Here is a 24298-nt window from a genome sequence, read left to right as displayed (position 1 = left end):
CCTGGTATGATACTGTTTCCAAAAAAGAAAGGTGTATGAAGCCCGTTAAGGCTTGGTTTGCAACTGTTCAACCCCAACTGTGGAGAATTTAGTCCAGTTTGTTTCTCACTTTCTAAAGAAATATCCGTGCAAAATCAACAAATCAGAAAGGGAGTAAAATATATTTGATAAATATTTTAATGCAAAAAAATACATCAGCGGTTGTTCAGTTATCTAGTATTGGTTTTCTAAATAAAATAATATGAAAGTTGCATCAAAATGTAGAAACATACACAAGGAAATATCTAATACTCAATGTAATTTTAAATGAAAAGCGCCAACTGTTTGGACGTTAAAATAACTTACATGTTGTATACAAATCTAGCAATTATTCTGATAACTAAATTATCTAACAATTTCTCCCTTGTTTTTTGTAATATTTATATAGGATGAATCTGATTTTTCATTTTTTATTTGGAAAGTCCATTCAAACATTATACTCTAAATTATTTCGTTCCCTAGGTTCTGAATCGCAATTTTATTTAGTATATTTTCAAAATAAGCCTTAGTTTTACTCTTCACGTTATGAATAGTTGCTACAGACTAGACGTTTTTCAAAATAATTTAAAAACAGTCTTAAATTAACGGGAAAAACAAAAAAGAAGTTTGTACATTCTAATGATTATTTTTGTTAATTGACTTTATCAATAAAAAATAGTCAAAAACGAATTTCATTTAAGAAATGCCATTTCATTTTTTTGAGCAAAAATTCCTTACAAACGTCACTAGCAAAACTTTTTTCAAATAACACAATCCTCTTAGCTTGAAGGTCCTGGGCTGTATAATTGATCTATGTTTTAAAATATTTATATCGCGATTAACAATTAGCATGTTATAGAAACCATTTTGCCAGAATAATTATTACAACATTTAACAATAACTGTTGTTAAAATTCCTGTCCAAGTTGGGTGCAAATCTAACCTTTAGGTGTCCAATTGAAGCAAACAAGGACAGATATGATATATTTATTTATTTATTGGTTTATAATGATGAAATACAATAAACAAATATTTTACAGGGTTATATGAAAATAGGCGCTAAATGATGATGCAACCGCAATAATTAATTTCGATTTTTATAGAACTTTATTTAAATTTTTGATTGAATATTGGAATTTCTATCGATGAAGTTATTATCATATGCGAACAATAAACACTCCAATTACATGACTCCAATTACTTTATAATTTCGCAATACCTATATAAATTTTTTATTATATTATATTTGCCCTTCACGGCGTCTCATAACTAATGATGCCGAATAAAGTAAAAGTAAATTCATAGCAAATAAATACTTTAACTATAAAATTTAAAAGATTGAAGTGCACATATAATCTAATCTCGTGGTTATTATAAGAGCTCAAATTAGATAAAATTTCATATATTATAATTAAAGTTAAAGCTATCTTCGTTCGGAACACATTTATATGAAACGAAACGATTTTTAAATGTCAGGTTACTGAGATAAAAAAGTATCATATCGGAAATGACATATGGTGAGGCCAGACGGTGTAGTTACAGTTATTGTTTTCTTTTTGTAACTGCCGATCAAATGGATTGAGCTAATTTGCGATTAAATTTGCCATAAATTTTTACTGTTTTTTTTTTTTCGCTTCTCGCGCCACATATATTTTCTTAACTAACAAGCAGAAATGGAAAGAGTAAAAGATCTGTACCACCTAAAATTACCAGCAGATTTTAATGGAACTTTTAGAGAACATTTTATCTAATTTTATCTTCTACAAGCTGTCGCTTGTCCCGTACTTCTGCGACAATCCAATCTGTTCACCTGCCAATACCTTCATTCCCCCATAATCATAATGGCCTCTTACACGGATTGGAGTGTCATTTCGTACCTTTAGCCTGTCACCCCACACTTAATCAATCGATTAATTGCGGTTTACGTAATTATTTGACCGTATCCTAAACTGGGAATAATACGAACGTTGTATACAGGACGATCGCTTCACAGTTCAGCGTTACTGACGAACGTAAGACTATGCCGAGTTTTCAAATATTTCCAATTGCCAAATGCTGATTTAAATCGTTTTTAATACTACTGCAAGATTTTGTTTTGGTTAATATCTCAATTAAAAATTATTCTGCTCAACTATCAAATTCACTAAAATTAAATTGCCAGAGAAGAAAATAAATTGACATTTAAGCACATCTGTTAGGAATATTATCCTAATATTGCACATTTTTTAAATGAAAATATCTGTTCTTCCTTTGTTCATTATACCGGTTTGCCGGTTAAGCAAAGTAAGCAATTATATCTGGAAGAAAATCGCTTCCAAAATTCCTTGTTTAATAAAACCTGGCCATAATATCCCTGAAAATGAAATTTATGTTCTACGTGCATCCATACATCCGCTAGAAAGCGTAGCAATAATCCTAAATACAAAAAAAAGAAATTTCTCTAAAATCAGATTAAAAAAATAAGTTAATTAAATTAAATAATTATCATGGATTTTCTTTAAAATAATATTTAAAAAAATAAATCCAATTTACATTGGAAATTCTTGAAATTACTCTCTCCATTACGCAAAATTTTGGTTACGGACTTTTTCCTTAATTTCTCAAATGATGGGCGAAAGACAATACTGATTTGGAATATATGACAACGCCATGTTAAAAGTCGTTATAACTGAGCTGCACTAAAAGCGTTGTGTTTTACAAAAAAGCAGTATTGTTGCATTAAACAACATATAGAACTCGTTTCATAAGGTTGGCTTGTCTCCAGACTCATGGCTCCAGCACTGAAAGATCTGGCTGGCGCCGTTATGCAAATCCAGAAGTAAATACAATTTTAGTGTTGTTTGTTAAGCAAGTATAATGTATCTATTGCTCTCCTGTGAAAAGCTTTCGAACTAGGCAGCAACAATGGTGAAATCTGTTTCAAAAACCAAATTTATTGTGTTTAATATTGCGAAAGGAGGCAAAAAACAAACGAATTAAACCAATCTATTTCTTTTAGTAGTTTGCACCCTATCCACTATGCAACATCACATCTGTTCAACATAAAATTAACACACTAACCTTGTAATGAAATAAAAGCATTTTTTACGTTTCTTCAGAACTAACGAAGAGGATTAAGTATATTTAAAGCCCTTAATTATGTTCGTTTTTATTCATTTGTTATCATCCAAAATATCTATTTCGATTTAATTCTTTATTTTTGTTTTTGAAGTTATCATATTAGTTCTAGAATAGAAGTTATTATTATATTGATTATAAATATAAATATTGTATTTACTAATTCGTATTGTAATTTATGTGTATTTTCTAACACTGTCCCAGTGAACGCAAAAATTTGGATCCATTAAAACTTTTCTAGCAAAATCAAATGAAATTACCTAATTATGTGTCTCAAACTGCAACTAACAGCTAACAGCTAACAGAGTGCTTCAAAAAACATGCTCCAATCCTTCGAGGATTATGAGATTCCTCATTTAAAAGAAAAGAAAAAAGATCATATAAAATCATATTAACCTGAAATACATACTTTAAAAAGTAACTGAATGTGAACTAATTCTTAAAAAAACGGTTTTTTACAATACGTTAATTATTTTTTACCCCATTTTGTTTAAATTTCACAAAATCGTTTAAAATGATAAAGAACTCATTTTACTAAAATTGCTAGAAATCCGATTCCATCTCTTAAAGCGGAGTTGTAAATTCAAGAGAGATTTTATCTTTTGCCTTGCTTTAACTAGATTACAATTGCAATTTTTTTTATTTACTTGAAGTGCAAATTTGAGTTGTTTTCCTATTTTCATAAAAATTGAGAAAATGTATTTTTACCTTTTAAACCGCGTGATACACAATAAACTCAGTTGTAAAAAAAGTAATATTAAAGAAAGTGATGAAAATGATCATTATCAGCTTCATTGTAGGCGTAACCAGGATATGGATGATAGGGACTTTGAAGCTCTGTTAGAAAAGTCATTTTTTCAATATTTACCATCGCGTATCTTGGAAACTAAGTACGTACCAGTTATGATTCATGTAAATGGTCCATGCAAATTGCATCATTTAAACATGCTTAGACCAAGAGAGCTTTGTAATATTAATTGAACAGTCTTCCACTAGGCGTCTATAACAGCGATAGGAAAGTTATCTCTAAGGACTGCAGACAGTCCGGAGTCAAATTAATATAGCCTTAACGGTAGATAGGTAGAACCCAAAATCAAATTAGGGATTTGTCTAAGACTTATCAGCGTGGTAAATTTCTTGATGGCAAACCCAGACGGCAGGGATTTGCCAATAGGTTTCTAACCTCGGTCTTGTAATTGAAGATATATTTTGTGGGAGCAGTTTGACATTCTTTTTGTAGATGCATAATTATTAAAAAATAATTATTGCTGTTGAAAACCTTTCCAATATTATATTAAATACGACGAGGTTAAAAGGCAATTAATAAACCAGTCCGGTTTTCCACAGGTTTACCCATAGGATAAATTTTATGGTAATTGTAACTTTATACCAGCCGATTCATAATTTCGCCCTAAAATGATTTGAACGTTACTTTAAATAAGCAATATTGGAGTGCCAATAAAAATAATAATAATTATATATTTTACCTACTCCGTGGGTTTTTTTGAGAAGTCAAGAACGTTCTAGACAGGTAAAAACCAAGGCGCCTACGCTGTAGTTTAAAATACACCCTTAACTGTTTGAGATGCACTGACTCCCTTAATTGAAAACCGATAATCTGACAATGGCAACCTATGGGTCTGGTTTACACATAGAAATTATCATAGACTGGCATCTCATCGACCGATTTCTACGTTCCATTAGCTGTCAATGCTGTCCGTACGTATCAAGCGAATACAAACACAAATCTGAAAGGAGCCCGAGCTTTGGAATACATCCATTTTCGTTCGCTGTTCACCCTGTAAACCGGAGCAGGATCAACGTGTTATATTAAAAGCTCTTGGAGCATTACTACGGCACCGGTTGTGTGTGGGAACAGCGACCGTCACATCTGATAGTAAAGCAAAATTTGTTATCGAACGTTCACGTTGTTTACTTTTTTCCAGTTATCGCTCGTCGCGCGATTGAATAACCGCTCGTCCGGTTTTCCGCTGTTTGTTTCCCAATTTTCCTCGTTTCCATTGATTGGCGCGCTCCCGTTGCCGGTGCTGCTTTCGAAACGTCAAAGGATGAGTGGCGTTTTAGTGGATACTTGTCAGGGAAAGGTTAGAGGAACTACAGGTACAGATTACTACGGCGGTTCGTTTTTTAAATTTGTGGGCATACCCTATGCCAGGGCACCGATAGGCGACTTGCGATTTAAAGTAAGTGTAAATCTGGGGTGGTAAATAGATCCTCTAAATATGGAATGTAATTGTTTTATCAGTCCGATTTTATCGACAATCTTACCCGTGTATTAAAATTTTAAGAAAGGTAATTTTTGTTCTTTTGGCACCAACGGGAGATTCTAGATGAGTGTCAGAAGAAATTTATAAACTTCTTCCATGCTATACTTTTTCAACGATCACTATTCTTTTTATACATTATTTCAAAACACCACGATTTACTGATTGACGGAGTGATGTGACCATTAGAAACGACTAACGTCATAATAGCATCAGTGTTTTAATTTACTTCCGCTTTCTACCAACTCGTGACTAAAGTACCGGAAGAAAAGCATTGCGAGACTGCTTAATGAATATGACGTTTTAAAGTGACCCGTTGGTACATAATTGGGTGTTTTAGAATAGAGAGAGGAAAAATCTTTATTTATGTAGTAGATTTAACAATACCAAAAAAAAAAAAAAAATTCGGAATACGAACTTAAGAAATAAAAAAAAAACTAACCAAAACTATCATTTCCAGAGTCTGTTGCAAAAATACAGATATTATAGTGAAACGGCAATGTAAACAAATAAAAATAAAAGGTAAATAATCATAATGGACTTTATCGATTCAAAAAATAAAAGTTCAAAAAAAGGATATTATCTAATGCTCTAGACGAGTTTCAGATCAACCAGGATAAAGTTACTAGCTGTTATTAACACTTGGCACTAAATTGAAATTATTTATTAAAAAATGATGATTAATGATGATTTATGTGAAATTTATGCATTAAAAAAAAATTCTCATATTAAGGTGATTCAGATTATTACAAAAATCAACTTTAAAAAAGCTTTACCGAAGGTATTAATTCAGTTTAACAAGCATTGATACAGAAGTATTATTTAAAGATTTTATAAGAAAATTTTTAAGTTCCCACCAACTTCCTGTTAAATTTTAACAGTGTTGTTTTGAAAATTATAGTTACTGCTACTGGTCGTCAACATTATTTCTGTTTAAACGAGATATATAACTGGGTATCTTGTGCAAAATTTTAAATTTACCGAGTATATTCAAGTTTTTAAATAATTAGACATCAGTCAATTAGACATCATATTTATTTATCAGTTTTATGAGTTTTATTGAGTTTAGTAAATAGTAGTCCCGTCAACCAAAGTTAAGTGGTTTTGATTAAAGATTTTAATTTTCCGGTACAGTAAAGGACAAATAAAAATCTCCTTCACTTCACAACCTGGGTCAGAAATTACTTTTTCATTTCATCCGTATATTTTTGACGTACCCGTTGTTAACTGTTATACAATTTAATCAAAAAATCATGAATAGTCATAGTATCTATCCACTTTTGGACACTTTTGCAGGTGTTATTTGTTAATTAATTAATTAATTTAGCGTTTTACAGAAAAATCGCATTGCAATCGCATCTGAAAAACCAAGGGCGCAAATAATGAATATGAAGAAATGCGAATATGAATTATCAACCATCAGGCCAAAATTTAAGTGATTTATGAAAATAATTAACAACGTATAATTAAAACAATAAAATCTTGTGACGCGATTATTTTTTACTAAAATCTCGTAGCGAAGGTTGCGTTCCAACAGAATAAATGCAAATGTTTATTTAAATGAATATGCCGGAACATGTTAAAATATTGTTCCATCCAAATATACTTTTTCTTTAAATATTCTGCTTATGTTTAATAAACAATTTGGTATGGAACAAACACTTACTTTACTCATGCTTCATACATTTGGTTACAAAAATTGTGTTTAGTCCTTTTTTTGTTTCGCTTTTACGCATCAATCCAAAAAAAACTCTTGAAAACTTAACCTTGAGGAATCCTATTTTCAATATATTGAATGCTTGAATGAAAATTATTCATATATTCATATAACAAACAAAATAGTGGTTTATGTAACCGAAAAGTATGTGTGTATGTGTTTCTTCTGTTGAACTTTTTTTTTTTTTAAATTTGCACTAGTCAATCCATATAATTCTTTTTAAAAAAGCTTGAAGCTCCTGGATCTCTTGCTCTATTGAAGTGTATTCAAATACAATAGCACTGTTTATTAACGTATGAGGAAATGCATAAAGTTTATAGTAAATTATAGTTTTTACAGCTTATCGCTCTTCTTGTGAACCTCTTTTCATTCATCGCGGGCAAATTTGGATAGAGCTCATGCTTACTGCATATTCTTGCTTAAACCTAATACAATGAATATAAATGAAAATAAATAAGAACTGAAAGTTCAGATTTTCACGGAATTATATATTTTGACATGACCATTGTTTCGACAACACCATGTCTTTATCAAATCTAATATTTACAAACTACCTGCTACTATATATACCAAAAAATAACTATAAAACCTTAATTAATGTGGTTGCGAGAATTTAAGACTTTAAGAATTTAAATTAAATTAAATTAATTAAATTTAAGAATTTAAGTTCAATATTTAAATCTAATTTATCGTTAAGCAATACATTTGAATGTCTCTTTTGTGGCTGTATGTAATATGTCAAAATTGTCGTCAAAAATGTGTTTTTCTGTGTTTAAGTGTGTAGCATAATTAGAATCTAGACTATTGTTTTTAAACGCTCTTTTATATTCGTTAATGCGTTTCTTGAAAGATCTACCTGTTTGTCCAATATAAATTTTAGGACAAGATGCACATTTCAAGCTGTAGACACCTGATTTTTGGGATTTTTTAAATATTTTCCTATTGTGTTGTTAGTTCTGAAAGATATTTTTAAACCACATTTTGACAAATGTTTTAAAACTTTTTCACTAGGTTCTCCTATGCATGTAATTGTTTTAAATTGTTCGTGTTCTGTATTAGGTTTCGGATAGAGTTTACTGTTGTCTGTATTTGTTTTTTATTTATAATTTTATCTATAATGGACGAATTGTAGCCGTTGTTCAGTGCAATTTGTTTAATGATATTAAGTTCTTTGTTGTAATTTTCTGTTGAGAATGACGTATTAAGAAGTCTGTGTATAAAAGAGTTAAATCCAGCCATTTTGTGTGTATAAGGGTGATTTGAGCTGTTTGTATGACTTTGTCCGTGTGTGAAGGTTTATGATATATTAAAAAATCTAATTTGTTTTGCGCTTTCTTAATAGTTAAGTCTAAAAAATTAATAGAATTATCCTGTTCAATCTCGATAGTGAATTTTATACGATTATGTATTGAATTAATGTAATTTAAAAAAGAATTTAATTGTCTGTCAGTTCCAACAAATCAAGCAAAGACATCATCCACGTATCTATACCACCATAAACAACTTTTATTTAAAGGATGTTCTAGTATGATATTTTCCAGACGGTGTTGTCGAAACAATTGTCATGTCAAAATATATAATTTCGTCCAAATCTGAACTTTTAGTTCTTATTTATTTTGATAAATGGATTTTCATCAAGTAAAAGCCACCTCAGTTCAATTTTCGAATATAAATTAAATTAATTCCATAAATGCACCGTCAGAATTATAAGATTCATGATTCCTAGATATCGGAAATTCGAAAAGTCGACGTAGACAAATTTCTTTTGCTTGGCCAAAATTGCAAATTACATTTCATGCATCTCTTTACTTTGTTACAGTGAATTGAATTAATAAAACATTAAATAATGTTTTCTTTAAAACGTTTCATTCAACTAACCAAAAGTATGAAACTGATTTACTTTTTAAGTTTCGTATGCTATCTATATAGACATCAGTACGCCGAATAGAGTAATCGTCACTTAAAATAACAAAATTGCGTCATGGTCGACCTTCGCTTTTTGGTAGATCAAGCTGGTTTTTTTGTGCGATTCGGGAGACGTATTAAGGAAATGTAAAAGTGGTTATAAAATATAGGTGGCAATTTAACAGCAACTTATCAGATGTTAATTAAAAACAAGTGTGCGCAAGAGGGACAACCAAATATTTCGATGACCATACGACAACTACCAATTCAAATAACTACAAAATTCGACGGCGAATATATTTTTAAATTTCAAATCGAAATTTACATTCGACGTTCAGCAAACTGATATTTTATTTATTTAATTTCTCTACTACTACAATATTTCATTATATACATCATACAGGGTGATCTCCAAATTATAATAGAGAAACTTTAAGAGCGTATTCAGCAGATACAAAATAAAGAGATTTTGCTTTTAAACTTATTAAACATTATTGACACTTATATCACATTTACATTTTAATTGATATAAAAAATTTAAAAAAAGTGCTACGCCAATGCTCCATCGTAATTTTGTTAATAAATTTAGACACCCCGGCCAATTCAACCGCCGAAACGGACAATCTCTAGAAAAACAACATTGTTTACCTGTACACCAAATATCTCAGGTTTTCAGATTAAATTTATTCGGGCTACGAAGTTTGAAAGCAAAATCTAGAAGAGATTTTTTTAAAAATAAGAAAAGACGATTTTTTCGCAGTATTTCAGTACCCGGCCAATTTATGTGAAATTAATTTTTTCCTCTGAATACTCATAATAATTTTTGAAAACTTATTAATTAGAAATATTGTTTTCTTTGCACATTTGGAAAAGGGCAGCGAAAAACGGTTACAGTTCTTTGATCTAAGTTAAATGTAAAACGGAATTTGTCCTAACAATGTATGATGTATATTAACATTGTTAGACTCTTTAAATCAAACGGACGCCTATGAAGTCGCTCATTATATGGAAATTATATAACAATATTTTTAGCTCCCTAACTCGAAAATTCCAAATTATAACGCCCCACTTCATTCAGTGAAGGTATTCATGCTTTTATTGTTGGTTTTGGTTAGTTGTTGGTTAGATATTGATAGGCATTCCTCACGTCACGAATTCGTGCGGTTTTACAGGAATATGCCAAGGAACTAATGGTCGTAGTAAAAGTATAGTATGCCACATCTTCAAAAACTTCAATAACTTCTTTATTAAGCACTCGTCAAAACTCCTGACTAAACATTCGTTAAGCAAACTTGTTCCGTAATATACATTGGTGGTTTACTGCATGAAGTTCTGCTATTAAGTACAGGAGTACTTTGGCTCAAAGTGAGTCTCCATGATTTTTGACAAGAATTATCGAAATAACCTACCAACGGCAATAAAATCACTGACCACTCGGTTCTACAGGCTCAAATCAAATGTAAGAATCTTGAGCTGGAGTATGGGCTCATAAATGTATTATTATACAGTTAGAAAAAGTTCAAAGGAAATTGTTAAAATGTTTAGCCTTTAAGTGCGATATCTTTCCACGGAGAGGCTTTGATCATCTATTAAGGCGAATTATGAAACAGTTCACTTGTTATTTGAATTATGCAGAACTCTTATAAACTGCTCTGAATCGTTATTACTGGTCGCTTTTCACCTTCCTTTTGCTCCTGCCACAAACTTTTAGGTTTTTACTGTATTGGTATACATTCTTGACTTTTTTACTGAAGCTAAATAATCTCCAAGTGCGCAATCTGTGCGATTGCTATGAAGGGTGCATCTAATAATTATACTAGTTTCATCTTCCGTTTTTCTCTCTTGCGCTGTTAAGAATATCCTTTATCAAGGGTATTGGCGTTTTCGTAGTAATTAAACATTTTTTTTCCCAATTTGTTTTGCATCTAAAGACAAGTGATTTTAACACGACACAAGAAAAAATTGGTGGTATATTTGTAAGAAGCTTTTTTTTTAAACTCACCGTAAAACGGGTTTATTCAACACTGCCACTGACTGACACATGGTCGTCGTTCCTGTCTTGTCCCTATGAATTAAATATCGGTTGGTTAGTTTACCCAGTGACAATAGGTATAAAGGTCGTAATTATACTTTAAGATACACTTTACCAATTCAATAACTGTATAAAACTAAATAACTTAAATCAACCTTTGCTCGCATATTAGTAATAACCATGAAAAAAAACTAATTTTCATGCTGCGTATGGCATAATCGACGGGTCTCACTTAAAATTGATTCTAGTTAGTATTCTTTAATATTTTTTGCGTTTTTCACTTTGTAGCACAATCAGCCAGGTAGAAAATTACAGTGGCGATTGGAATTTGGCCGCTCAAGGTTTGTTTGATGGCAATTTTCTCCAATTTGTCAAACTGCACACCGACTTTTCATCACATCTCGTTTAATTTAAATAAAATATAATAATAGTAAAGTAATAAAGTTAATTCGCGACCCAAAGTTTACAAAACAGATAAGTGCAAAATGTTTTTGATCCACAGATGTTTTGAATTTGCTTATATTACTGCATTTGTAAAAATTCGATTTCAAAATTTAGTTAAAAAACAGACATATGCAACATACACAACAAACTAAAATACTGAAAGCCATTTTTGTGCAAATCAATAAGTTTCTACTTCAAAAGCTGCTGCTAGTCACAGAAAGCTTGATTGTAGATTGGTTTCAAGTACACATCTGAAAAACTTAAAATGATATTTGGGTAAGGATTTCTGTATACGAAGTTCGTATACTTCAGTATATCCGCTATTGTTGCGTTTCTGTACATATTTTATAAATTGTACAATTTTTAATCAATAAGGCAATAGACCGGACAATACATTTTTTTCAAAAATTGAAGGATCATATCTAAAAAATAGTTTGACCCTCCTCGCCAGCAAAGCTCCCGTCTTTAAAATTTGACTTAAAAGGTCTACAAAACAAATTTCATTAGTAAAATTTGGCTTCCTTAGTGTGGCAAATGAAAACAATTGCCATTTTACAAAATGTTCGTTTTAATGTCATGATATTTAATTTGAGATTGAACCCTGTTTTCCACAAACGACTAGATACCATACTATTTTTGTCGAGAAGAGAATGATTTTTCGCACATACTTCCCAATCTCACTCAAAACAATGGCACATTTCAACTAAAAACTGTCGAATGGACGAAGTGTCCTGCCAGTTGGTAAATGCCGCTAGGTCTTATTGGCTGAGAGCGATTTTATATGACTGGGCATATGGATATTGAACGAATTTCCCAAAAAAATTTTCATGAGGGTATTAAAACTTCCTGTATTATCAGTATGAGTTCCTTCATATATCTAGTAGCTATATGCAAAGGACAATTAACTTTAACCCACACTTTATAGAAATTAATTAAAAGCAGTCCTTATGATTAAGTCTAGTTATGGGTGTTGTTGTGGGTAGATAAATGGTACAGTTTCAAAAATAGTTTTTCAAATCAACTAATATACTACACAACAAAAAAGTTTGCTTCTAAAAAATTGGTAGGACCGTGCAATTAAACGAAAGGTTTTAAAATTGTTCCGGAAGAAGTAAGATCTGGTTATCTTTTATAGGCACCACAACCTCCAGAACCATGGGAAAATGTACGCGATGCAACCAAGGAAGGTCCAGAATGTCCATCTGCTGATATGTACTTCACATATTTCGTCGGAAACGAAGATAATTGTCTGAATTTAAATATTTACACCAAAGACGTAAGGTTAAATGAAATACTTGCTTGTAACGATATTCCTTTTTAAAAAATAATCTACGCAGCTTAAAAACGTTTCACCAAGGCTATTTTTTTAGTTATATTGTCAAACATATTTCATAATGATTCTGTTTAATTCACAGCTCAATGAAAAAACATAAGTGTAGCTAGTATTAAGATAATTCTGGCAATATAGTCATTATTACGAAAATACTGGTTTCCCACAGATTTAATTTCCGTTTAGAAACAAAATATTCGGTTAAAAGTTTAAGTTAATCAAAAGAGTTTGGCAGGCAATATATGAATCTCGGACATTTATACCATCGTTGGGCTAACAGCATTTTATCTTTTTAACATACAAAAAAAGTTCAATCTACTATTGTACTATTACAAAATTAACCTTTGAATGTTATCACAGACCGCCACTAAAAGGTTTTTGCAGGATATGTCGCGTTAGCCTTTCACCAATCTACATATATATCAAACATGTTTGATATTATTAATAAAACATGTTGGCATGAAGAACAGAGCATTGCCTTAATGTCAAGATACGGTAACACGACTCACAATTGATATGTAATCAGTAAATAAATTTTAAATAAAATTATAGCTTTAATAAAAATTACTAACAAAATATGTTTCACTTTAACAAGTCTCATTGGCAAAACAATTCCAAGTAGCGAAATATTCCACGCTTTCAAAGCAAACTTGAATCAGATAAAAAGGATTTTTGCAAGAGTGCAATATTTCAAATTCCGGGTAGCGATAACATTCCTTTAAATTATTGAAGGTAAGATAAAAATATACAGATGGAATCTTACTGAAACTTGTTCACAGTTGGTCAAAGTTTGGATGTTTGTAGTTTTGAATAACCTCAATTTAAGCTTTTTAATGTTGTTTCATAAGTTTAATTCCTCTTGCAGCCCCAAAAAGTACTAAATATTAAAAAATATATAGTATTTTCAATAAATTAATATTGCTAAGTTTGAAAGAAATAGAAATAGTCAGCCATTCTCTGTATTTAATTCCAATATCCAGTTAAACGTTCTTGATATTTATGTAGTAGGTATATTTTATCCCACCCTACCTAATGTCCACAATATCTTTTAAAACTATTTCGAGAATGTTGGGACTATTACAGGAATATTTGCAAAATTTTGATTTTGAAGGAAAAAAATGATGCTGTTCAAAACCTCAAACATGCAATATGGATGACGATTCGGAAAAAAGGAAATACCGTACAAGATACGGCAAAAATTTAAGCTTAAGAAATCTAATAAGAAATATTTTACAATTTTTTTTTGTTATTTATAATTACGAAAGATATATAATTTTTTAACAGGAGATTTTCGGGCTTGTCCAAGCGCAACTTTATCCTAATTTGAACTACCCTGTATATCTTACCGCCTTCGACATCCAAATGAGCGTCGACTTTTGAACATGAGTTATATGCAATCGTTTCCTTAGTTAAGTTTTGTAAAAGGATTTCTCACCCAACCTCTATCCAATTAATAAATCACCCCATACATGGGTACCTTATACTAACTAATAATAAAACTAATCATTTCATTGTTGCTTTATGATTGCGCTCAAAAATAATATAATAAAAAAATATATCCTAATGTATAATAATAATTATTTACGAAAATATCATCAAACTAGTGTCCAAGGTTATTCGTGCCTATAAAAACTTTTCACCAAATTTTAAAAATGGCATATTATTTAAATTGGAGGTTAAAATATTTCTAGGAAATAGTCACATTAATAATTGTTGATTTGGCACTCCGAACTACGATTGCTGTAATATAACGTAAAATAAATACAGAGTTTGGAACCACAATACATTGTATTCGCCAGTTCGCAAGTTTACTGATGACACGAACCTGGTTAGGATTATCCATCACCAAAACCATTCCACATATTTAAGAATTCCTTTAGTATTGTTGTGCGTTGAACAATATCTACATAAGTTAGCTTTTAATCACTTGTATGCCTTTAGTTACCAAATGACACCAACAAACCTAAGAAGCCGGTCATGGTTTGGATTCATGGAGGTGGATTTACATTCGGTTCGAACAAAAGCGAATCGTTTGGACCGGAGTATTTTATGACGCAAGATATCGTCCTTGTTGCGGTTAATTACCGATTAGGTATTTTAGGTATGTGGTAATATCGTAGGCGGTCGGGAAAGGATAATCTTATACACTCTTTCTTTTTTGACATTTTTGCCAAGTAATCGAAACTAAATCGCGCAAATCTCTTAAAACTCATTTTGAATTAAAAATATTTAGTAACAATTTCGTAATTCGAAAAATGAATTTATATCTACATTAACATAGGGTTAGTAAAAAATCCTGGCTCAATATTTCAGAGAGTTTACAAGTTTTCTGAATAATTGTATGGAGTCCGAACTGTCTTAATTTAAATGAACAAGGTAATTTTTGATTTAATTTTTAAATTGTGCCTTACAAAAATATATATTATTCTCATTCAAAATAGAAAGTTATAATCTCGAATCGAAAAAACTATAGAGTTGGCAAAATCACCCATATTAAATTTCGAAAGTTTTAACGCAACAGTTTCTGAGATACGGCTACGGGACTTACAAGGCTGTTATCTTAAATGTAACAAAATATTTATAAACGATATTATAACATGAATACTAAATAAATAATAATAATAAATAATAAAATATATAGGATAATGTAAAATATGAAAGAAAAATATTAATAAATTGAACGAAGGTGGCTTTTAGTTGATGAAAATCGATTCAACAAGTTAAATTTAGAACAAACGATATTCAAATTTTCACAAATTATTTATTGGTGTATGACAACTAGAGTTGTGGAATTGACCGGTCAGTTTTTTTTGTGTGAATTGACCTAAACAATTTTAAAAATATAATGAAATTTATATTTATTTATTTATAACGTGCGTTACCTTGCCATCGCGTCTTACTGGGAACCAAACGTAATCGATATTATTATTGGGATTCGCCGAATAGTGTACGGATATTCCTTGAAGAGGGTTATAGATAAATGGAATATCTATATATATATATATATATATATATATATATATATATATATATATATATATATATATATATATATATATATATATATATATATACCATGAAAGTTTCGAAACATTTCTCTAAATTTCATCTTCAGATTGCCTTTAAAATCGAAAACACCATAGGAAAATATTTACAAAAAAATAAAAAGTAACAAAAAACTCAAAAATTTGGACTGTACAGTTGTCCTTTGCTAAATCTAAATTAAAATTTAAACGTCGAAAGATGGACCTTATCGAATATAACGAATTCTTATTTATAAAAATAGACAAATGTTCTCTAACCGAGCCTGTAGTTATTAGTTTTTCAAGGGTTCAAAGATAATAGAAAAGGATTGTCAATTTACAAAAGAGTGACTGACCTACTTCAAATGTTAAGTTTAGAACTAAGTAAATAGCAAATGAGCCTAGTATTTTTCAATAACAGAACAAGAAAAAACTTTAAAATTATCAAAAAGTGAACTAATATGCCATGAAAAAAAAAACTTTTACAAAAGGCGACATCGACTATTGTGAGTCAGGCATATTAATTGAAGGCAGTTAAAAACACTTGTCTGCAATTGTTCCGTTTTGTTTTTAACAATTGAAAGCCAGAGCACTGATAAATTAGTTAATGTATGACACTTGAGTTTATTTTTACACGTAAGGTTAATCAAAGTGTAAAGTTTGCAATTAGCAACTGAACGAAAATTCAATTCTAGGACGTAGATAGACTCGGTTATGATTGCAAAGAGTATTAATTTTTGTTGGTGCGTACTCTTGAAATTTTGTTTGGAATTTGTAAATAGATATGATAATATATTTTATGGACCGATGCAAGTTGGTTCACTACAAGTAAAGGCTTTAATAGAAAAAAAGGTGATATTGGTTTATAAAGAATCCTCTGCGAATACATAAAATAAGAACCCAAAAATATCAGTTTGTTAATGTTTGTTGGCTTATATGACACATATATCTTGGGTCCGCTTTTGGAAGAGCTAAAATTAACTGGAGATCATTATTTACATCTCGTAGAATACTGTATAATACTACATATAGAAGATCTACCCCCAAATGTATCAACACAGATAATATAGCAGCAAGATAGTGCGCATCCTCACAAAGTCATCCGAATCAAAAATATTTCTAACTATGAAGTAGCCAACTAGCCTGGAAATGACTTAATGGATCATGCAATTAAAATTTACAAAAAATGTGTTGAACAAAATGGTGTTCAAATACAGCAATATTTAGAATATTTTAAAAAAGTATTTTATTCTTATTGCAAATGTGAACATGCTTTTATTATCTTTCATTTGTAATTTTTTATGATAAAGTAAAAATCACATATTAACTGCTAACCCTACATTTCGTTTTATTATTAACTAACCATAACAAAAAAGTTACAATTAATAAAAATATTATCACGATAAATTGAACGCACGGTACGTAAAACAAGTTTCTTTTGGTTGCTGTGATAAAGATTGGGAAATGGATTATTTAATATTTATTACATGTATTTAAAATTTAATATGTTCAGTAATATTTAATACTATTGAAACGATCCTGAATATTTTTGCCTAAAATATTTGATCTAACAATGATTTTTCCTAACAGTGATTTTTCCTTAACGTGTAGTTAGTACCTTCCGTCTTGAAGAATGGAATGTACATAATTGCGATATTCATTTACACAATAACATTAGAAAAAGAAACTTTAATCTGAATAAACTGCATCAACCTTGACTTACTTATCTGCAATCTTAACATTATTGCATATTTTTAAATAACTATGTTCTACCTTAAACCTTATTAACCAACCTGAAACTCAATGGAGGTTATTCGGTATGATTTAAACAATATTGTGATCATCAATCCTATCACGGGCGTTGGCAAACAAAAACTGTTTGGAACAAGAATAGGAAAACTGGGTGCAACGTTAAAGCCAGCAAGACTACTTTCAAAATGATAAACAAGAATTGAATATGATTCGGTCAGCTTACTGAGTTTGATTCGCTAAGATTGGTTTCTACAAATTGAAAGTCAATTTTGTAATCACCTTAGGTGATAGTTTGCAACGCTTTCAAAATTTCTTCCCTTAAAAATAAAAATTTCTCAATAATACCGAAAACAAAAATTATACCATACTTATATTCTAAGGCAATAGTGGCCGATTATCTGTTTAAAAAATTGTCCCACTCTGTACAATCTGTAATTTATTCGGTTTTATCTTTCAACTTTTAGGTTTCGCTTCATTCAAAGACCCCAGTATCGGGGTTCCCGGAAACGCAGGCCTAAAAGACATGAGAATGGCATTGCGTTGGGTTCAAGCTAATGTCGAAAAATTCGGAGGAGATGTTAATAACATCACAATTTTTGGAGAAAGTGCGGGCAGTGCATCCGTTCATTACTTAACACTAAGTGAAACCACGAAAGGTAACTTTAAACGTAGATGACCACCTCAATCAAATTGTGAAAATAATATCCTAAAGTCTACTTCAAAAAGGTGTAAAGTAATAAGTATGCTAAAGGACTACAGAGTGGCTTAACAAATACTAAAACGTTGGCATTGAATTACAGACTTTTTTAGACAAACCATTTTCGAGATATACTTCATATATTGTATTTTATAAATGGAACACCCTGTATTTTTTTTGGCCCTAAAATTATGCATCACTCTATGCACTTCTGACGTGCTTATGTCCACAAGCAAAATTAAGCAGATATTTTAGTTAGCTCAGCCCTTAGATGGATTTTTGTATAAATTGGTTTCCATTTTCTACTTTTCTACAAAAATGAAATGAGACACAAAGAAAAGTCAATATTAACATGAACCGCGTACGTTTTTCTTTGCAATATTATGGGTGAGGAAATGACACCACTGGACTTAATACTGTTAATTTACTTAGTGCTAAAAGAGCTACGTATTATCAAATTTTCAACGATATTGGTAAGAGAATGTTAAAAAATCGGCCCCAATATTTAGTAAACATCTTTATATAACACCTTGTATATTTTTTGTCAAACAGCGTCGAAATTCATATTAAATGATAGGCTTTTCGTTGGGCACTGTTCGTTGCCAATATTCGTCATTTCTGTTCATCTTGTTTCAGCTAAATTGCGACCAAATATACTGTGTCTCAAATCTCATCTTGACTTTTAACGGGCAGAACTTTAGGGACTGATTTTTAAGGTGTTTTAAAAATATAAGAATTAAACATTATCTTTTTTTATGAAGATATAATAAAATCACTTTAGAACTAATAGAAAACACGACGACACTAAATATCTACAAATTATTAATAATTACGTTCCTATTCAAAAAGTAATTCGTCATTGAGATTAGTTATGTATGAATTTTCAATTTTTGAAATATGCTGTTCGGCATTTTTCCAGCTGCCAATATTTATATTATTAATTACAATTTTAATTAAATTTATTACACTCGTAAATAAAATAGGCGAAACATTTTCTGCTCTCACATTTGATTTTGCGGGGAATATCCTTGCAACAAATTTGTGAGATTAAACTTCTTTTAAAACCAAAAAACTTTATTATTTTTAAGGAAATGAAAGAATTTTTCTCCAAGAAAGAATTAAATTTATATATACAATACTTTGCAGTAATTGTTGAGAGAACGTCTGTCTATTCCAAATATATTGTGAAAGTAATTCAAATTCAAAATTTCTACCGCTTCGATTGGTGCCATTGTGAATAATTATGTTACATTTCTCCTGCGGACAGGAGGGGTAATATCATGTAATATCAGTCGTGCATACCCGATAGTGACATTAAATAGTCTCACTTTTTGTATTGAAAACATACACTTTTTTGCATAGTTTGTGGAAAACAATTCAGCCCATCCCTTAACATAACTCTGATTTACTAGGAGCACAAAAAATGGTACTGCTTTTACTCTAGATGTAAAACATTGGGTTCCCAATCACTGGGAGGGTCCATTCTTACTTTGGTATTGATTGCTCCCACGTTCTTGTAATATTCTAAATATGAGTTCCCGCGAGAAGGATCAGCCACATTTACTGAGTCGAAGTATCTTAGAGCAGTGACCAAGTAGTGCGTAAAACGTACAACAATGTGGTTCTTATTTTGCCGTCCTGCTGCATCTAAAAAAATTGAAAAGAAAAGAGCATACTTCGTTGACTCCTTTTTGCCATGTATTCAGGGTAAGTGTAAAAATAAAATTGGGCATTGAAAAGTACGTGTATATTAAAGGTAAACATGGAGAGCGCACGCTTGTAATATACATCATGGGTCGATATTTTTGGACGGGAAATGTTTTTCTGTTATTCAATTGTTATGGCCTCAAATTCTTTTTGTTTTCGAGCTCTCTTGCGAGTCGCCGTTTTTCGATCATAAAAAACCTGCGGCTTTCACAAGGGAATTTCATTTTCAGTACGAAACGTATTAACTTTCAAATTTTCACCTGTAGAGCCTTTCTCGGAAGCTTCAATTTTCATCGAAAATTGACTACAAGTATCGGATCTAGGATATCCAAATCCAATAATAAATTTGGTTTGAAAAATCTCCCTATAAGATTGATAGGATGAAGAACTTGGAACATTCTGTACATCTTAATATTAAGTTCATCCGGTAAATGTGACCTATTTTCATTATCTTTATTATGTTTTAAACGAAGCAATGTGCGATTTAATACATTCTAAGGAATTGCTGTTCATTTTTTTGTATTTTTTTTCCGCTTTCTCTGTAAGTTAGAAATTCCATGCACTGCATTAAAAAAAATTTGCACATACTTTTAGTTTTTTGACAATGTTTTCTCTCTTTTAATCCTCACCCGGTATTGGTAACTACTGTCATGATACTTCGTCGTTGTATTGTGATTATTGATATCAGAGAGCACAGATAAGAATTTCGCACATTGTTTTAATTCAGGGAGTTAAAATAATCTAGGATACCTTGTCTATCACTCGGATGCACTTTTTCCGTGCATTTAAGTCTCCTACATTCTCAAAACTCTCCAAATTCATGTGACTGTAAGAAAGTTTTTGAGCTACTTGATACATTCTATCTATCTTGTTATTTTCAGGATAGTTAGCTATTTTAAAATGCAAATACAAACGATGCAACAACCTGCTTCATTGGTTCACTACTGTAAAACATGAAAATTACCCCAGCAAAATAGTTCAAGAAAGAAAGAATAACCGTTTCGGCTGGATATTTCCGGTTTATTACGTTTTGAGTTGGACATTCCGCGTTTACTTCTTATACAGCATTAGAAAATAATGCTGTAAAATATGTCGCTTTCTCCCGATCTGTGTAATATTGTAAATGTATTGTTTTTGCCGATTGATGGTTCCAGTAACCCATTTTGAATCAAAACTGGACATTACCTGTTTTCTCCTGACGCTCTTCAAAGGTCTTACGAAGTTGAATATATAATGATATGGATATCATATATATTATTCCTTAATGGCACACGAATTTAACACTTCAAAAAATTCGCCTCGTAATTGGATTCAAAAGAAGTATCATTTTGTAACAAACATTCGTGGTCTCCGTGGCGTAGTAGCTAATGTGTTGGTTTAATGGTTCGTTTAAAGAATCGTCTACTTATTAAACATTCATACACATTTTTCACAATTTGTTTCCCATCTGACAATTGATTTTGAAGCGACATAACGCAAAAATCACTTATATACTCGTAAGAAGCCAATACGTAGTCGACATCTACCTGACTATCTGTCTCGCATCTGTTTTGTCCCTTACATATGAATAAATTATTTTTTGTTGACTTTCCCCAGTAAAAATAGGTATGAAGGTCAAAATTACTTTTTGAGTGAAGATTCGTCAAAAGCCAAGACGATACACTGTACTATTTAGGTACTCGCTATTACATTGATTTTAGGTCTATTCCAAAAAGCAATAATGCAGAGCGGCAGTGCGCTCAGTAATTGGTCGTGGGGTAAACCTAATGCTTCAGAAATAGCCCACTGCTTGGGATATAAGGACACGGACGAGAAGAAAATATTTGAAAAACTAAAAACGGAACCCGCGAAAAATATAGTGAAATCCCAGAAAAAAATATCCGAAGTAAGCAAAGACAATAATACAATATTTTGTTATTGTATTTTCCAGAACTGAATCTGTTAATAGGGGTTCCTTCCCAAAAAAGCTCGTCCTTGGGGACCCGTCGTAGAACAGCCAAATGAAGATGCTTTTATCACCGAACATCCGTTGGATATTTTAAAGTCCGGAAAAAGTCACAAAATTCCGATGATAATTGGATTTAATTCGAGAGAAGGCATGTTCTTTGAGTTGGTAAGGAGGACGGTTCCAAACACGCCTCTACCAAGAAACTTTGAAATGGAATTTCCATACGAATTGGATCTTGAGCCGGGCAGCGAAGAATCCGAACAGGTCGCGAATCAGTTGAAAAAGTTTTACTTTGGCGACGAGGAGTGTCGAGAAGATAATATCGATCGAGCCTATATAGTAAGTCTAGGGGAATATGTAACTAAAATCGAAAACACCAGTAGTAAAATATATCTGAAAAACAAAATTCCAATTCCTAATATTTCTTATTTCATACTAATATTAACTGCAAATTCCGTGGTGTTTTTGCTACAAATGAAGAAAATTTAGTAATACGGTTATTATGGCAAAATTATTATTTATATGAAACATTCCACGAAATTGGGTGCTTTGAAAAGTCATAAGAATTCATTTTCGTCCTACCTACCGGGGCCTGCCATTGGTCGCAGTAATTTAATGTTGCTAATTCTTTCATCTCTGGTTATTTAAATAATATTACTGAAGTAAAAACTTCATAGCACTAGAGTTTGTACCAAAATATTTCTTATAAATTGACTTTAACCAAATGCCTATTAAGATGACCATTGTCGAAGTCTTGCGAGTCCCACCTCTGTAAATAGAGTTTTGCCATAGGCGTTTAAATTCACAATGTAAAAATACTGCATACAAGTAATCTAGAATCTCGTGTTTAAATACTGTAAATTTGACAAAAACACAGCATTATTTAAATATGATGAATCCAACCTCAGAACATTTTTAACAAACTAACCAATCAGCAAAACCCATTTTAGATGAGAGGAGATTCCAACTTCGTACACGGTATCCACAGGGCCTTCAAGCTACAAGCACAAAACTCCAGCAAACCTGTATACGTGTATCGGATGTCTTTGGAAGGTCCTCTGAACTATTTCAAGTTCTTTTGCACGTCTAATTATTTCAAGACGATGATCGCTTGCAATTTCCTTACAAAGTTGTGTTCTAAAGTACCGCCAGTAAAAAATTCAGTTTCCAAATTGTTAACTAAACTGCCAATGAAGGAAACTGAAGGAGTCGGTCATGCGGACGACCTCTTTTACTTGTTTCCCACCTTTTTCACGCCACCGATAGTCAAAGGATCGAAAGAAGACTTGTATATACAACGTTTTATCAAGTTATGGACAAATTTTGCCAGAACCAGCAATCCCACTCCGGAATCCGACGAAACTTTGTGCAACGTTATATGGAAACCGATTATACCGGATAGAGTAGAGTTATTGGACATCGGAACCGAGTTGAAGATAACCCCACACATTGACGAAGATCGACTAAAATTCTGGGACGACTTGTATAATAAGTACTATAAAGCTTAACTGTGCAGTAGAAAATTCTTGTTTTCGTGTTATATTGTTTTTGTTTCTTTGGTTCGCTGCTTGTTGCTTTGACTACATAAGTGTTGCCCCATAAAAGGACCTACCTATTCAACAAATACCAAACTAGTATTTTTTAAAGTTATTGCAGTAAAATTAATTTTGCCCATATAATTAGGCTTAGATTATGACAACTTTCAGTTTTCCCAAACTCTATAAAATATATAAATATTATGCACCAATAAAGAAGATTCTAATATGGACCCACTTTTATATTTTTTTCATTAACTCGAAAAAATATATGTGTATTAATGCCAAAATTTCCCTGTGTCGACTTCAAAGACATAGAGTTTTTTTATGTATTAAGTAAAATTGTGAATTTAAAATATCCAATATCATTCTTGAAATGTAAAACTAAAACTGTATTACTACAAGAAAGTCAAGTAAAATATAACGAAATAAAAAAGTAAATATCGACAAAAATCGAGAACATATGTATCCTTTTCCGCTCCAAAACATTACTTATGTGTCCACATGCGACACAGACATTGAATCCATAATTTCTCTTTTGTTTCATCCTAGAAATGAGCAACGCAGAACGTCCCTAAAGCCTTAATGAAAACTAACCAAAACACCCATTAAAATAGCTCCAAATATCTATTAAACAAAGCAATATCGTCCAGGTATTGCAATACAATTGTACAATTTTTTTGTATATATATTTATATACATTAATATACAGGATTGCACAACCCTTATGGAAGAATAAGTCAGCTAATATTGCTAACGCTAACTTCATTTGGTCTGCAGCGAAGTCCC

The 24298-nt window shown here is 31.3% G+C and overlaps 1 protein-coding gene across 1 annotated transcript in view; it reads left to right on the top strand.

Annotated features, from left to right (window-relative positions):
• Window positions 1-23974, top strand: part of LOC132708359 (uncharacterized) — a 37834-nt gene extending 13860 nt beyond the window's left edge. Inside the window, exons 7-13 of the mRNA XM_060680646.1 lie at window positions 5038-5338; window positions 12653-12793; window positions 14789-14948; window positions 18087-18278; window positions 21727-21911; window positions 21975-22313; window positions 22925-23974. Of these exons, the coding sequence (XP_060536629.1) occupies window positions 5038-5338; window positions 12653-12793; window positions 14789-14948; window positions 18087-18278; window positions 21727-21911; window positions 21975-22313; window positions 22925-23482 (1876 nt within the window). The 3' untranslated portion in view covers window positions 23483-23974. The remainder of the gene's footprint in view (window positions 1-5037; window positions 5339-12652; window positions 12794-14788; window positions 14949-18086; window positions 18279-21726; window positions 21912-21974; window positions 22314-22924) is intronic.
• Window positions 23975-24298: the final 324 nt, after the last annotated feature.

This window comes from Cylas formicarius, unplaced genomic scaffold, assembly GCF_029955315.1.
Source record: "Cylas formicarius isolate icCylForm1 unplaced genomic scaffold, icCylForm1.1 PGA_scaffold_10__41_contigs__length_53128322, whole genome shotgun sequence".
NCBI lineage: Eukaryota > Metazoa > Arthropoda > Insecta > Coleoptera > Brentidae > Cylas > Cylas formicarius.
Note: the sequence above shows the minus strand (reverse complement) of the source record. Positions and strands in the feature narration are given on the sequence as shown.